The sequence below is a fragment of the Rhinolophus ferrumequinum genome, chromosome 7 (assembly GCF_004115265.2).
Source record: "Rhinolophus ferrumequinum isolate MPI-CBG mRhiFer1 chromosome 7, mRhiFer1_v1.p, whole genome shotgun sequence".
NCBI lineage: Eukaryota > Metazoa > Chordata > Mammalia > Chiroptera > Rhinolophidae > Rhinolophus > Rhinolophus ferrumequinum.
Window position 1 is genome coordinate 50993041 of NC_046290.1, and position 12655 is coordinate 51005695.

General features: G+C 37.8%; 1 protein-coding gene across 1 annotated transcript in view; it reads left to right on the top strand.

The window, feature by feature from the left end:
* JMY (junction mediating and regulatory protein, p53 cofactor) overlaps positions 1–12655 on the top strand; it is an 86005-nt gene that overhangs the window by 60630 nt on the left and 12720 nt on the right. The window contains exons 5-7 of the mRNA XM_033110198.1: positions 2472–2637; positions 2801–2988; positions 4506–4592. Of these exons, the coding sequence (XP_032966089.1) occupies positions 2472–2637; positions 2801–2988; positions 4506–4592 (441 nt within the window). The remainder of the gene's footprint in view (positions 1–2471; positions 2638–2800; positions 2989–4505; positions 4593–12655) is intronic.

A 12655-nucleotide genomic window follows, 5' to 3' on the forward strand; every position in this document is an offset into this window, starting at 1 on the left:
GCCACCACTGCTCTACTATTTGTTTTCTCAGAGGTTGGGATTTAATAGATCCCTTCTCTGCACTTCTGCCTCTGATGAGGTTTTGTCCTTTTGAACCCAGCCATGGCACATCTACCTCTGGACTCCCTTGCTCTGAATAGAACTCACTGAACCAGGAAATTGGGGGTGATGTGACTTATTGTAAGAGAATACACCCTTCCTTTCTCAGTTGATATTTGATATTCGCTGTATTCTGGTATCACTGTGCATCTCAAGTGTTTTTAAGGTACATGAGCCCTGGGCAGGGATCAGAATATTGGTCTACTTGTAATTGAGGCAGCTGACAAGGTAAAGGTATGTCCACAGGGCACTTTGAACTTCCTTCCTTAGCAAAAGAATTGAACAGGACAGTGCTAGGGTAAGCCTTAGCACAAGGAATGTGGCAGATAAAGGGTCACTTCTAGCTGGCAAGATCTGGAGGTAGTGAAGATGGAACTAACAGCCTGGACTGGGCCCAAACAGTGTCACAGGAGAACTGATCCTAAGATGAAGATTTTTAGACTGATTCACACTAAGGTTTTACTGATTATGATTCCCCACTTAGAGAATAAAGCCTTCTAACGTTACATGTTTTCCCTGTTTGTATGCTGTGCTCACAGAAAGTGTGGGTGCCGGTAACAGAGGAAGTTGCATCCTGGGGCTGTGGTCTCCAGAGCGGGACAAAAGCCCCAAGATAGTATGTAAAGGGATGTTTATGATCTAAAGTGAGATTGGGTGTCTCAGGAAAGAAATCACTCCTAGGTTCCTCTTCTTTTGTGACTTAGAACAAAAGCAGCAAGATTTCATTTTGTCATCATCCTCCCCCCTGAGCCACTATAATTAGACCCATTTGGAATTTGTTCTGTATTTATTGTTTATCATTTGTAACATATTTCCTAAGGCAGCAAGACCACTGACTTACAACTTAGGTAATTTGTTATTTATTTATAAAATGTCTATAGCATTTATTACATAGCACTGTATTTAATTCATCTGGTTATTTTTAAGTGCATACCACTGAACATTTAGACCACAGCCTAACTGTTGCTTTGCAGTTCAAAATTTTTGTTAAAGAAATTTGAAATTGTATTCTAAGAAAAACATTTTACTCGTTGGGTAAGAGTGTGTAGACATCTGGACTGTAAAGGAAAGGCAGTCTTGTTTAAAACATACTCTCTTTATATGCTAATATGTTTCACCAGCCAGAAGGGATTATTTTGTAGCAATAAGAATTCACTGTTTCTGCTGCTATGGTTGTCCCAGGACTACCAGGAACTATTTTCCTAGTATTCTGGAATCCCCAGGTGATGTCTCATATGAGCTCATAAACGTTACTCTCATTTTCCTCTCGATTCCTCCCCCACTCCCTTTGGTAGCCACTCCCTGGGATGCCACTTGAGGACAGGGCCTCCTCACCAGTGCTGCTAGTTCCCAGCAAACTGATAACCTGTGCCAGGGTCTCCTGGAACTTCTAAGCATGAACTTTCAAACTGCCAAAGTGGTGGTGCCATGTTCTTAGAAGAAATGTCCTTGGAAGAATGGTTACTCCCTCATCAGAAAACTATGCTTGTACTTCATATCTTACAGACTCATGGAAAGCTATTCCATCAGCTTCTTCTTGCAGCTACCCTTCTCCATAGAGCCAAACAGGAATATGTGGAAATCGTGGCGTTAGGAACCGATGTCTGATGCATACCTTCCCCTATAGTGATTTTCTTCTGATGCCTGGCAAAATCTCTTTTTCCTTTCTCTTTAGAACTAAAAACCAACCAAGCAAACCTCATGCAAGACCACCCACCACTTCATGAGATATGCACAGAAATTTCTGAATCCCACCTTAGGTTCACAGTAGGACCCTGAGTACATTTATTTAAAGATACTAATAGTGATCATTATCACTAAATTGCAAGGATTTCCATAAAAAGCAGTTCTGTCGTGCTGCTCTGCTCACAGCCACTCACCTTGCTCTCTAGTCTGATCTAGAAGCTAGCCAGGCTGTGACCATAGAGCAAAACAAAGCCCAGGATGTGTGGGGTTGACCAAACTCTGTTGTGTCTGTCTGATTGTGGCCTAATCTTACTCATGTATTTTATATGGAAAGGATAACTGTATAACTAGCACTCACTTGTGAGAGTGAAAAGGGACACTATTAATATTTGTCAGGATAATTAAAATAATGTATTACTATCCTAAATATGAATGAGTTGTAATATAAAAATAAGATAAAACCTATTTTTACCATGTTTGCCTAGTTATTTCTAAAATCACATGTTTTGATTATCACGGTTTTTTGTATCTTTTTAAAAATCTTCATTTCTTGCCTAGGTTTTTCTTAGAACAGTTGCCACATGGATTTATCCTGTCTCATTATTTTTCATTTCTAATTATAATGTGATTTTCTTTTTTCTTGTCCCCACCGACTAGAAATGTTCTTATTTTTATTTTCGATGCAGATGCAGAGTTTGCAGGGTGGTACAGAAGCCATAGCCCGACTGGATCAGTTAGAAGCTGACTATTACGATCTGCAACTTCAGTTGTATGAAGTGCAGTTTGAAATCTTGAAGTGTGAAGAGTTACTATTGACAGCACAACTGGAAAGCATCAAAAGACTTCTATCAGGTATGGTTTACATTTAACCACATAAGTCCACAAAAAGACTGAATACATCACCAGAAATAATGGCTCTGCCTGAGGTTACAGAGCCAATAAGTGGGTTAGAACCCTGTTTTGTCTCTGCAGCCTGTGCTCTTAACCACTGCCCCTTATTGCTGTTCTCTAACAGAAAAGAGAGATGAAGTGGTGTACTATGACACTTACGAAAGCATGGAGGCCATGCTGGAGAAGGAAGAGTTGGCAGCATCAGTGCATTTACAGAGAGAAGAGTTACAGAAACTTCAGCAGAAAGCACGCCAGCTGGAAGCAAGACGTGGACGGGTTTCAGCCAAGAAAGCCTACCTCAGAAATAAAAAGGTATATAATAGGTTAAGTATTTATTGACTATATAACCTTGATTTTAAATCTTTTGTTCATTACTTAATCCCTGATCCATAGCTAATAATTCTAACCCAATTTGTCACTAATATTTCATATTTTCAAAAATGAAGTAAGTTGTTATGGGGTGCTTCTTCGTATTTTTCTGGAGTTACTGGGTAATATATGGTATATGTACCATAGCACCTCTCTAAAATCTGAAAAAAATTTAATTTCAAAACACATCTGATCTCAATTCTGGATAAGGGATTATGAACCTGTATCCTTATTTTATAACCCAGGGAACCAAGGTGTCCAGGAGTTAAATAAATGATCCAAGGAAAAGTGGTTAGTATAGGGCAAAGGTAGGATTCTATCCTAGGTCTGTGTGACTTAGAAGCCTGAGTCATTATATCACTATTTTATGTCACTACCTACTGCCTTTGTTTCCCCCTCTCCCCCGCCCCCAGACTGCCCGAGACTGTCCTAGATAGGCTCATTTCACGCTTAATACTTGTTAGACAATAGACTCACCCCAGTATGGGTGAAGAATATGATACAAACATTTGCTTAAAAAGAAGAGAACTGACTCTGGGTGGTGAACACACAATGTGATGTATTACAGAATTGTACACCTGAAATCTATGTAACTTTACTAACAAGTGTCAGCCCAAAAAACTTAAAAAATTTTTTTAAAAAAGTTTATTAGCTGAAAGGTCATTCCTTAAGTATCTTTCTCTGGTTAGAAGAGTAATCTTTTGGTATAGTTTGAGAGTGTTGGAAACTAATGTAGACTCTTACCTGGAGTTCTCCAGAAGGACCCAGGGAAAATGAAGCATAGTGCCACTAAAAAGTTAGCAGATGATAGTGCATTATTTTGTAAAGAAGCACATATCTCCTATTTTATATTATATTTTTATCTTTTTTATCTATGTGATTAGAAAAAGCATACCTTTATTTTTTTTATTAATTCTGACTTTCTAGTCTTTATGGTCTCTTTTATAGTTCTGAAGTCTGTGACTAGAAGATTCAGATTTCATGATATTGTTTAAACCAATCTGGGCAAAGTCATGTTTTTAACTCCTCAAAGACAGCTTAAGAATACAGACTTTAAGCCAAGAGTTGTATATTATATCCCTTTTTACCCAGAGTAGTTTAAATAGTACAGTAAGACTTAGAATCTTTTGGCCACAGATTTCAGAATTGAAAGAGAGCCTTGAGATTATCTAAGGACACCCCTTTCCACTCTACCTTGCCCCATCCCTCCCCCTCCAAAAAAAAAAAATCAGGAGTTCTAGAGAAGTTTTAATAGTTTGATAGATGAGTCTTTTTAAGATCCTAATTATTTGGCTTATGCTGCTTCAAACTCCAGATGAGAATCCAGAGGTGGTTTACTTGGTATTTTGCTATGTAGATATATGTTAAGATTAAAATTGAACTTATCAAGTAAACCCTGGTATGGTATTTCAAATCTTTTAGGTTTCACTTATATTAAAACATATTTTTTCTATTTATAGGAAATTTGTATTGCAAAACACAATGAAAAATTCCAACAGCGCCTTCAGAGTGAAGAGGAATATAGAACCCATCACACACTACAACTAGTAAGTTTGAACTCTTGGAGACTTAGAACAAAAGTTTCATTTTTACATGTATCAAAGTGAATAAAATCGATAAAGAATAAAAACATGTTATATGTAGATGTTAGCAACAGTTCACTATATATCTGTAAATATAATTTAGAGCAGTTCTAGACAAAAAGTACATCCATGCACAGCTTCCCCTACCAGCCAAATCCCACACAAGTGTGGTACATTTGTTACAGTCAGTGAACCAACACTAGCACATCGTCATCCAAAATCCATAGTTTACATCGGAGTTCATTCTTGGAGTACATATTCTGTTGGTCTTGACAAATGTGTAATGACATGAATCCACCATTAATAGTATACAGAATATTTTCATTGCCCTAAAAATTCTCTGTGCTCCACCTATTCATCCTTCTCCCCAAACCTCTGATCTTTTTACTATCTCCATAGTTTTGCCTTTTCCAGAATGTTTAATTGGAATTATGCAGTAGGTACCCTTTTCAGATTGGCTTATTTAACTTAGTAATATTATACCTTTAAGGTTCTTCCATGTCTTTTCATGGCTTGATAGCTCTTCTTTTTAGCACTGAATAATATTCCATTCCTTGGATGTACCACATTTATCCATTCACATACTGAAGGACATGTTGGTTACCTCCAAGTTTTTGGCAATTGTGAGTAAAGCTGCTGTAAACACCATACAGCTTTTTGAATGTACATAAGTTTTCAACTCTTGGGTAAATAACAAAGGATCATGATTGCTGGATCATATGGTAAGAGTACGTTACATTTTGAAGGATATTGCCAAAGTGGCTGTACCATTTTGCATTCCCATTAGCAGTGAATCAGAGTTCCTATTGCTCTGCATCTTTACCAGCATTTGGCATTTGCCCAGTATTTTGGATATTAGCCATTCTAATAGGTGTGTAGTGGTTTTTTAGTTTGCAATTCCCTAAGGGCATATGATGTTGAACATCTTCATAATGTTTATTTGCCATCTGAATATCTTCTTTGGTCAGGTGTTTGTTCAGATCTTTTGCTCTTTTTTTAACTGGGTGGTTTACTTATTGTTGAGTTTTAAGAATTCTTTGTATATGCTCTATAGTAGTCCTTTATCAGATATGCATTTGCAAATATCTTCTCCCAGTCTGTGCCTAGTCCTTTCATTCTCTTGACAGTATCTGTCACAGGGCAGAACTTTTCATTTTAATGAAGTCCAACTTATCAGTCTTTCTTTCATGGGTCATATCTTTGATGTTGTATCTAAAAAGTCATCATCATACCCAGGGTCATTTATATTTTCTCCTATCTTGTATTCTAGGAGCTTTATAGTTTTGCATTTTACATTTAGGTCTCTGATCCATTTTGAGTTACTATTTGAGTTACTTTGGAAGGTAAAAGGTTTGTGGCTAAAAACTTCCTTTTTTTTTTAACATGGATGTCTAGTTGTTCCAGCACCATTTGAAAAAACTGTACACTCCCCATTGAATTACCTTTGCTCTATTAAAGATCAGGTGATTATGTTTATGTAGGTCTACTTTGAGCTCTCTATCCGGTTTTATTGATCTAGGTCTTTTGCCCCTCTAAAGAAACTTTAGAATCAGCTTGTCGACAACCATAAAATAAGTGGCTGGGATTTTGATTTAAGATTGTACTGAATCTATGATCAAATTTGGAATAATTGAAAACATTATTAAGTCTTCCTACCAATGAACAAGAAATTAATATCCATTTATTTAGTTTTTTTATTTCTTTTATAAGAGTTTTGTAGTTTGCCTCATATAGATCTTGTATATATTTTATTAGATTTGTACCTAAGTCTATCTTATCTTTTTTTCTTTCTTTCCTTTTTCTTTTTTTTTTTTTTTTTGGTGGTAATATAAATAGTATTGTAGTGGAGAGGTAAACAGTTTTTAATTTCAAACTCCAGTTGTTTGTTTCTGGTACGTTAGAGAGCAGTTTATTTTTATATGTCAACCTTGTATCTTGCAAATGTGCTGTAATCACTTACTAGTTCTAGGAGTTTTTTTGTCAGTTCTTTCGAATTCTCTACGGAGACAATCATGTCATCTGCAAATAAAGAATTTTATTTCTTCTGTCTCAATCTGTATACATTTTATTTGCTTTTCTTGTGGCATTAGCTAGGACTTCCAGTAGGATGCTGAAAAGGAGTGGTCAGAGGTGATATCTTTGTCTTTCCTGATCTTTTAACAAGAAAGTTTCTAGTGTCTCAGCATTAAGTATGATACTAGCAATAGGGTTTTTTGTAGATGTTTATCAAGTTGAGGAAGTTCCCATTCGTAGTATGCTGAGATCATTAGTTCACTTTTTCAAAAATCACATTAAAAACCTTTCACCCCTAGTATTGCTGTACCTCATCATGTCTACAGTATGTTATCCTGATTGTAGTCTTTTCAGACACATATGTCTTAGTCAACACCAATAATTTGTATTTCATTAAATAATAGATATTCCGACATGACCATATCACTATATGTACTTACTTAAAATTTCTCTTTCCTTAGTGTCACACTAAAAGCGGACAGCTTTGATTTTTCTTAATTGATAACATAAACTCACTTCGGCACATGTGAGCTAAAGTTCCTTACTCTTGATTTTAAACACATAAAGGTAGCCAAACTACCCTTTAACTATATGATTCATCTTTTTCTTAGAGGGTAGAAATAGCAAAATTAATTATCGCACTTTTATTTTTCATTACTATTATCTTCATGGGTCAAAAACTGGTTTGTAAGGAAGGTTAGACAATGGGCCAACAGAACGGGGGGCATATGAGAATGCCCCCTACTTTCACCATCAGTACCTGCACTGGCAACTTGTTATTTAGGTTCCACACTTAGAATTTATTCCTCATTACATAAAGATCTAATGAAATGCCAGTACTTTGCTGGATGGCATAACTAACTTTGAAAAATGAATATCAAATCTTTTCTCAAAGAATTTTATGGGGCAAAGAGGAGTGAAAATGAGGAAATTGATACTTGAGGGAATCTCAAAGATATATGTCATCTGCGTAATTAAATTTGCCTAATACCACCTTTGGGTGGAATACCTCATTGTGGGAGAATGAATCTATTAACCATATAGTCATCATTCACATACATAGATAGAGGAAAATGAAAGTTGGCTTAAATTGTTTTTCAAAGCTGATTTTACCAGCTGTCTTTATCAAAATTTCTTGGGTAGTAGATTGTTTGAAATGTAGATCTCTAGATTTCAGCCTTATTGTTACAAAAATTTCTTTTAGAAATCCTTACAAATTAAATATGTAAGATGAAGGAAGTTTACCACCTGATAGTAAACTTTAAAACAGAATAGTTTTAAAAATGTAAAATTACTATTGTTTTTAAAGCTCAGAGATAAATTGGGTAAGGGAAGGAAATCGTGGTTAGGAAACAAGTCAGTTCTCCCCTTTAAAAAATGCATTCTTGTCTTACGTAACCACACTCATAAATCTTGGGTTTCACTTCAAGAAAGTACACATGGAATACTTCTAAGCTGTAGTTTATGGAAACTTATCAGACCTTTTTCGATTATTTTGCTCACAATGGCTTCTTTTACCTACTTCCTCCATGCTCTGTTATGTGTCCTGCTCAATCATTGTCTGTTCTCGTTTTCTTAAAACAACTTGTTTTTCGTTTTGTTTTTTAAATAACTTTTTTTATTTTTCAATTAACAGTTGATGTACAGTATTATATTAGTTTCAAGTGCACAATATGATTAGACATTCATACAACCTAAAAGGTCATCACCCTAATAAATCTAGCACCCACCTGACATCATACATAACCATTACAATATTATAGATTATATTCCTTATGCTATACTTTACATCCCCATGACCATTTTGCAACTACCAATTTGTACCTCTTAATCCCTTCCCCTCCTTCACCCATTCCACCAACCCTCCTCCCATCTCGCAGCCCTCAAAATGTTCTCTGTATCTATGAATCTGTCCCTATTTTGTCTGTGTATTTTGCTCTTTAGATTCTACATATATGTGAAATCATAACAGCATTTCTTTGTCTGACTTACTCCACTCAGCATAATATCCTATAGGTCCATCCATGTTGCTGCAGATGGCAAGATTTCATTCTTTCTAACGTCTGAGTAATATTCCATTGTGTATGTACCACCTCTTTTTTATCCACTCATCCTTTGATAGACAACCAGGTTGCCACCATATCTTGGCTACTGTAAAAAATGCAATGAACATATGGATGTACATATCCCTTCGAAGTAGTGATAAATACCCAGAAGTGGGATTACTGGGTCCTTCTTTGTCTCTTGCTACAGCCTTTGTTATAAAGTCTGTTTTGTCTGGTATGAGTATTGCTGCTCCGGTTTTTTGTTTCTTTTTTCCTTTTTCATGAAATATCTTTTTCCATCCCTTTCAGTCTGGGTGTGTCTTTCAATCTGAAGTGTGAGTCTCTTGTAGGCAGCATATGTAAAGGTCTTGTTTTCTAATCCATTCAGCCACCCTATGTCTTTTGATTGGAGCATTTAATCCATTTACATTTAAAGTAATTGTTGTTAGATATGTAATTATTGCCATTTTATTATTCATATTTATCTTTTTTCCCCCTTCGTGAAGTCCCTTTAACATTTCTTGTAATACAGTTTTGTTGGTGATGCACAAATTTAGCTTTTTCTTGTCTGGAAGCTCTTTATTTGTCCTTTGATCCTAAATGATAGCTTTGATGGGTGGAGTAATCTTGGTTGTAGGCCCTTGCTTTTCATCACTTATTTTGTGCCAATTCCTTCTGGCCTGAAAAGTTTCTGTTGGGAAATCAACTGACAGTCTTATAGGAGTTCCTTTGTAAGTAACTAATTGCTTTTGTCTTGTTGCTTTTAAGATTCTCTCTTTGTCTTTAAGTTTTGGCGTTTTAATTACGTTGCAGCCTGGTGTGGGTCTCTTTGGGTTCATCTTGTTTGGAACTCAGCACTTCTTCGGCTTATATGTGTATTTCCTTCACTGAGTTAGGGAAATTTTCTATCATTATTTCTTCACCTAGGTTTTTAATTCCTTGCTCTCTCTTCTCCTTCTGGTACCCCTATGATACGAGTGTTGGTACGCTTGGTATTGTCCTAGAGGCCCCTTAAACTATCTTCATTTTTTGAATTCTTTTTTCTTTTTGCTGTTCTGCTTGGGTATTTTCTGCTAACTTATCTTCTGAATTGCTGATTCAGTCCTCTGCTTCACCTAATCAGTTGATTCCTTCTGATGTATTCTTTATTTCAGCTATTACATTTTTCATTTCTGACTGGTTCTTTTTTGTTTTCTATCTCTGTTTTTATGTGTCCTGTCTCTTTGTTAAGGTTCTCACAGATCACTGAGCATCCTTATAACCAGTGTTTTGAACTCTGAATCTGGTATATTGCTTATTTGCATTTTGCTTAGTTCTTTTTCTGAAGGTTTGTTCTATTCTTTTATTTGGGATATGTTTCTTTGTCTTCCCATTTTGGCTGCCTCCTTGTGTTTGTTTCTGTGTATTACCATGTTTCCCCGAAAATAAGACCTAGCCGGACACTCAGCTCTAATACATTTTTTAGAGCAAAAATTAATATAAAACCTGGCATTATATTATAATTGTATTATATACATTATATTATAGTTATATTATATAAGACCCAGTCTTATTTTACTATAAGACTAGTAAAATAGTAAAATAAGACTGGGTCTGATATTAATTTTTGCTCCAAAGATGCATTAGAGCTGATTGTCCGGCTACGTCTTATTTTCGGGGAAACACAGTAGGTAGGGCTACTATATCTCCCGATCTTAGTTGAGTGGCCTTATGTAGTAGGTGTGCTGTGGGTCTCAGTGGTGCAGTCTTCCTGGTCACTTGAGCCAGGTATTCCAGGTGTGTCCCTTGTGTGGGTTGTGTGTGCCCTCTCGTTATAGTTGAGCCTTGGTTGCTGTTTGCACGTCAGTAGGAGGGATCGACCCTCAGGCTGATAGACCCTCAGGCTGTGACTACCGTGGAGGAGCTGTTGTACAGATGATGACCCTATAGAACAGGGTTTACTTTAGCAGGGCTCTGGCATCTGCCCAGTCAGCCCTTTGGGTGTGTCATTCTTGGAGGCAGCCAGGTGGTGCTCCTGCTCAGTCTGAAGCTGTCCCTGAGGCGTGCCGGCCCAGGGCCTCCTGGGAGGGGCCCTGCTGCAAACCAAGCTCAGCTGCAGCCTGTGCCCTGCCCAGGGCCACCTGGAATGAGCCATAAAGCAATCCACAGATGGCCACCACCCATGCTAGGATTGGAGGTTCCTCGTAGAGGCTACAAGATATCACAAAACACGGTGAATGTTTAAATTTTAAAATTATTACAGTAAAAGACACATTGCCATTAATCCCCCTCAAAATACTTCCCCTCACTTTGAACACGCTTATCCTATCGTTCTTGCCACTTTTTGAAGCAGTTTTGGAAGTCCTCTTTCATGAGTGTCTTTATTTCATCCTCCATCATGACAACACTCCATGTCACACATCACTTCTGATATGGCAATTTCTGTCAAATAAAAACATCACAGTATGCCCTCATCCACCTTATTCACCGGATCTGGCACCATGCGACTTCTGGCTCTTCCCCAAAGTCAAAATGACCATGGATGGAAAACATTTTGAATCAATTCAGGACATGGAGGCAGCCACAACAGCACAACTAAAGACACTCACGAAAGAGCACTTCCAGAACTGCTTCAGAAAGTGGCAAGACAATGGGATAAGTGTGTTCAAAGCGAGGGGAAGTATTTTGAGGGGGATTAATGGCAATGTGTCTTTTCCTGTAATAATTTTTTATTTATTTAAACATTCACTGTATTTTGTGATCACACCTTGTGAGGTGCAAACTGAGGCAAGCTGCCATCAATGCCAGGCTTGGAACTGCTCAGCAAGAGGTACGGGACATGCCAAGGCTGGATGATACTTGTTTGGGGTTTGTGAACCTTTGAGAGATGTTAGAAAAGTCCACAGCATCAGCCAAGACAGGCTGTTTATATGGAATAGCCACTAGAAGTGGCTTGGGTGGGCCTGTAAGCTTGGTGGGGTGTGGTATCAGGAATCATCAGGGTGGGGTGGGTCATGTTAACCAGATTAATGGAGACTCAGACATGGCAGCTGGGAAGGGGAAGGGCTCAACAAAGAAGTAATGGATTCTGCCAGCACCTCTGTCTGGGAGAAAGCTGCCCCTCCAGCTCTCAGACTCCAGAAGCCTTCCGTCTCACTCAGCTATAGTGTCACTGGTTTTCACAGCCAGAAGTTATGGGGACTTCTCTTCCCAGTACTGGAACCCTGGGCTGGGGAACCTGGTGTGGGACTGGACTCCTCGCTTCTCCAGGGGTCCTCTACAGTCGAGATACCCTTCCCGATTTTTAACTGCATGTGGGTAAGGGACTAGCCGTTTCCGTTTCTCTGCCCCTCCTACCAGTTTTGACGTGATTTCTGTATATCCTTAGTTGTAGGATTTCTGTACAGCTAGACTTCAGATGATTCTTGTTCTGTAGTTTAGTTGTAATTTGGACGTGGTGAGAGAATGTAACACTGTGTTTATCTACTTCATCATCCTGACCAGAAAACAATACTTTGTTACGGAAACCTTTTTTTTTAAGATTTTTATTATTGGGGAACGGGAAAAGGACTTTATTGGGGAACAGTGTATACTTCCAGGACTTTTTCCAAGTCAAGTTGTTGTCCTTTCAGTCTTAGTTGTGGAGGGCGCAGCTCAGCTCCAGGTCCAGTTGCCGTTGCTAGTTGCAGGGGGCGCAGCCCACCAACCCTTGCAGAGTCGAACCAGCAACCTTGTGGTTGAGAGCCCAGTGGCCCATGTGGTAATCGAACCAGCAACCTTCGGAGTTAGGAGCACGGAACTCCAATTCCCTGAGCCACCCGGCCGGCCCCATGAAAACCTTTTATTACTTTTTTGAAGGATAATACATATATATAAATGTGTGTGTGTATATATATATATATATATATATATATATATGTGTGTATATATATATATATGTATATATATATACATGTATATATATATACACACACACACATATATACACAC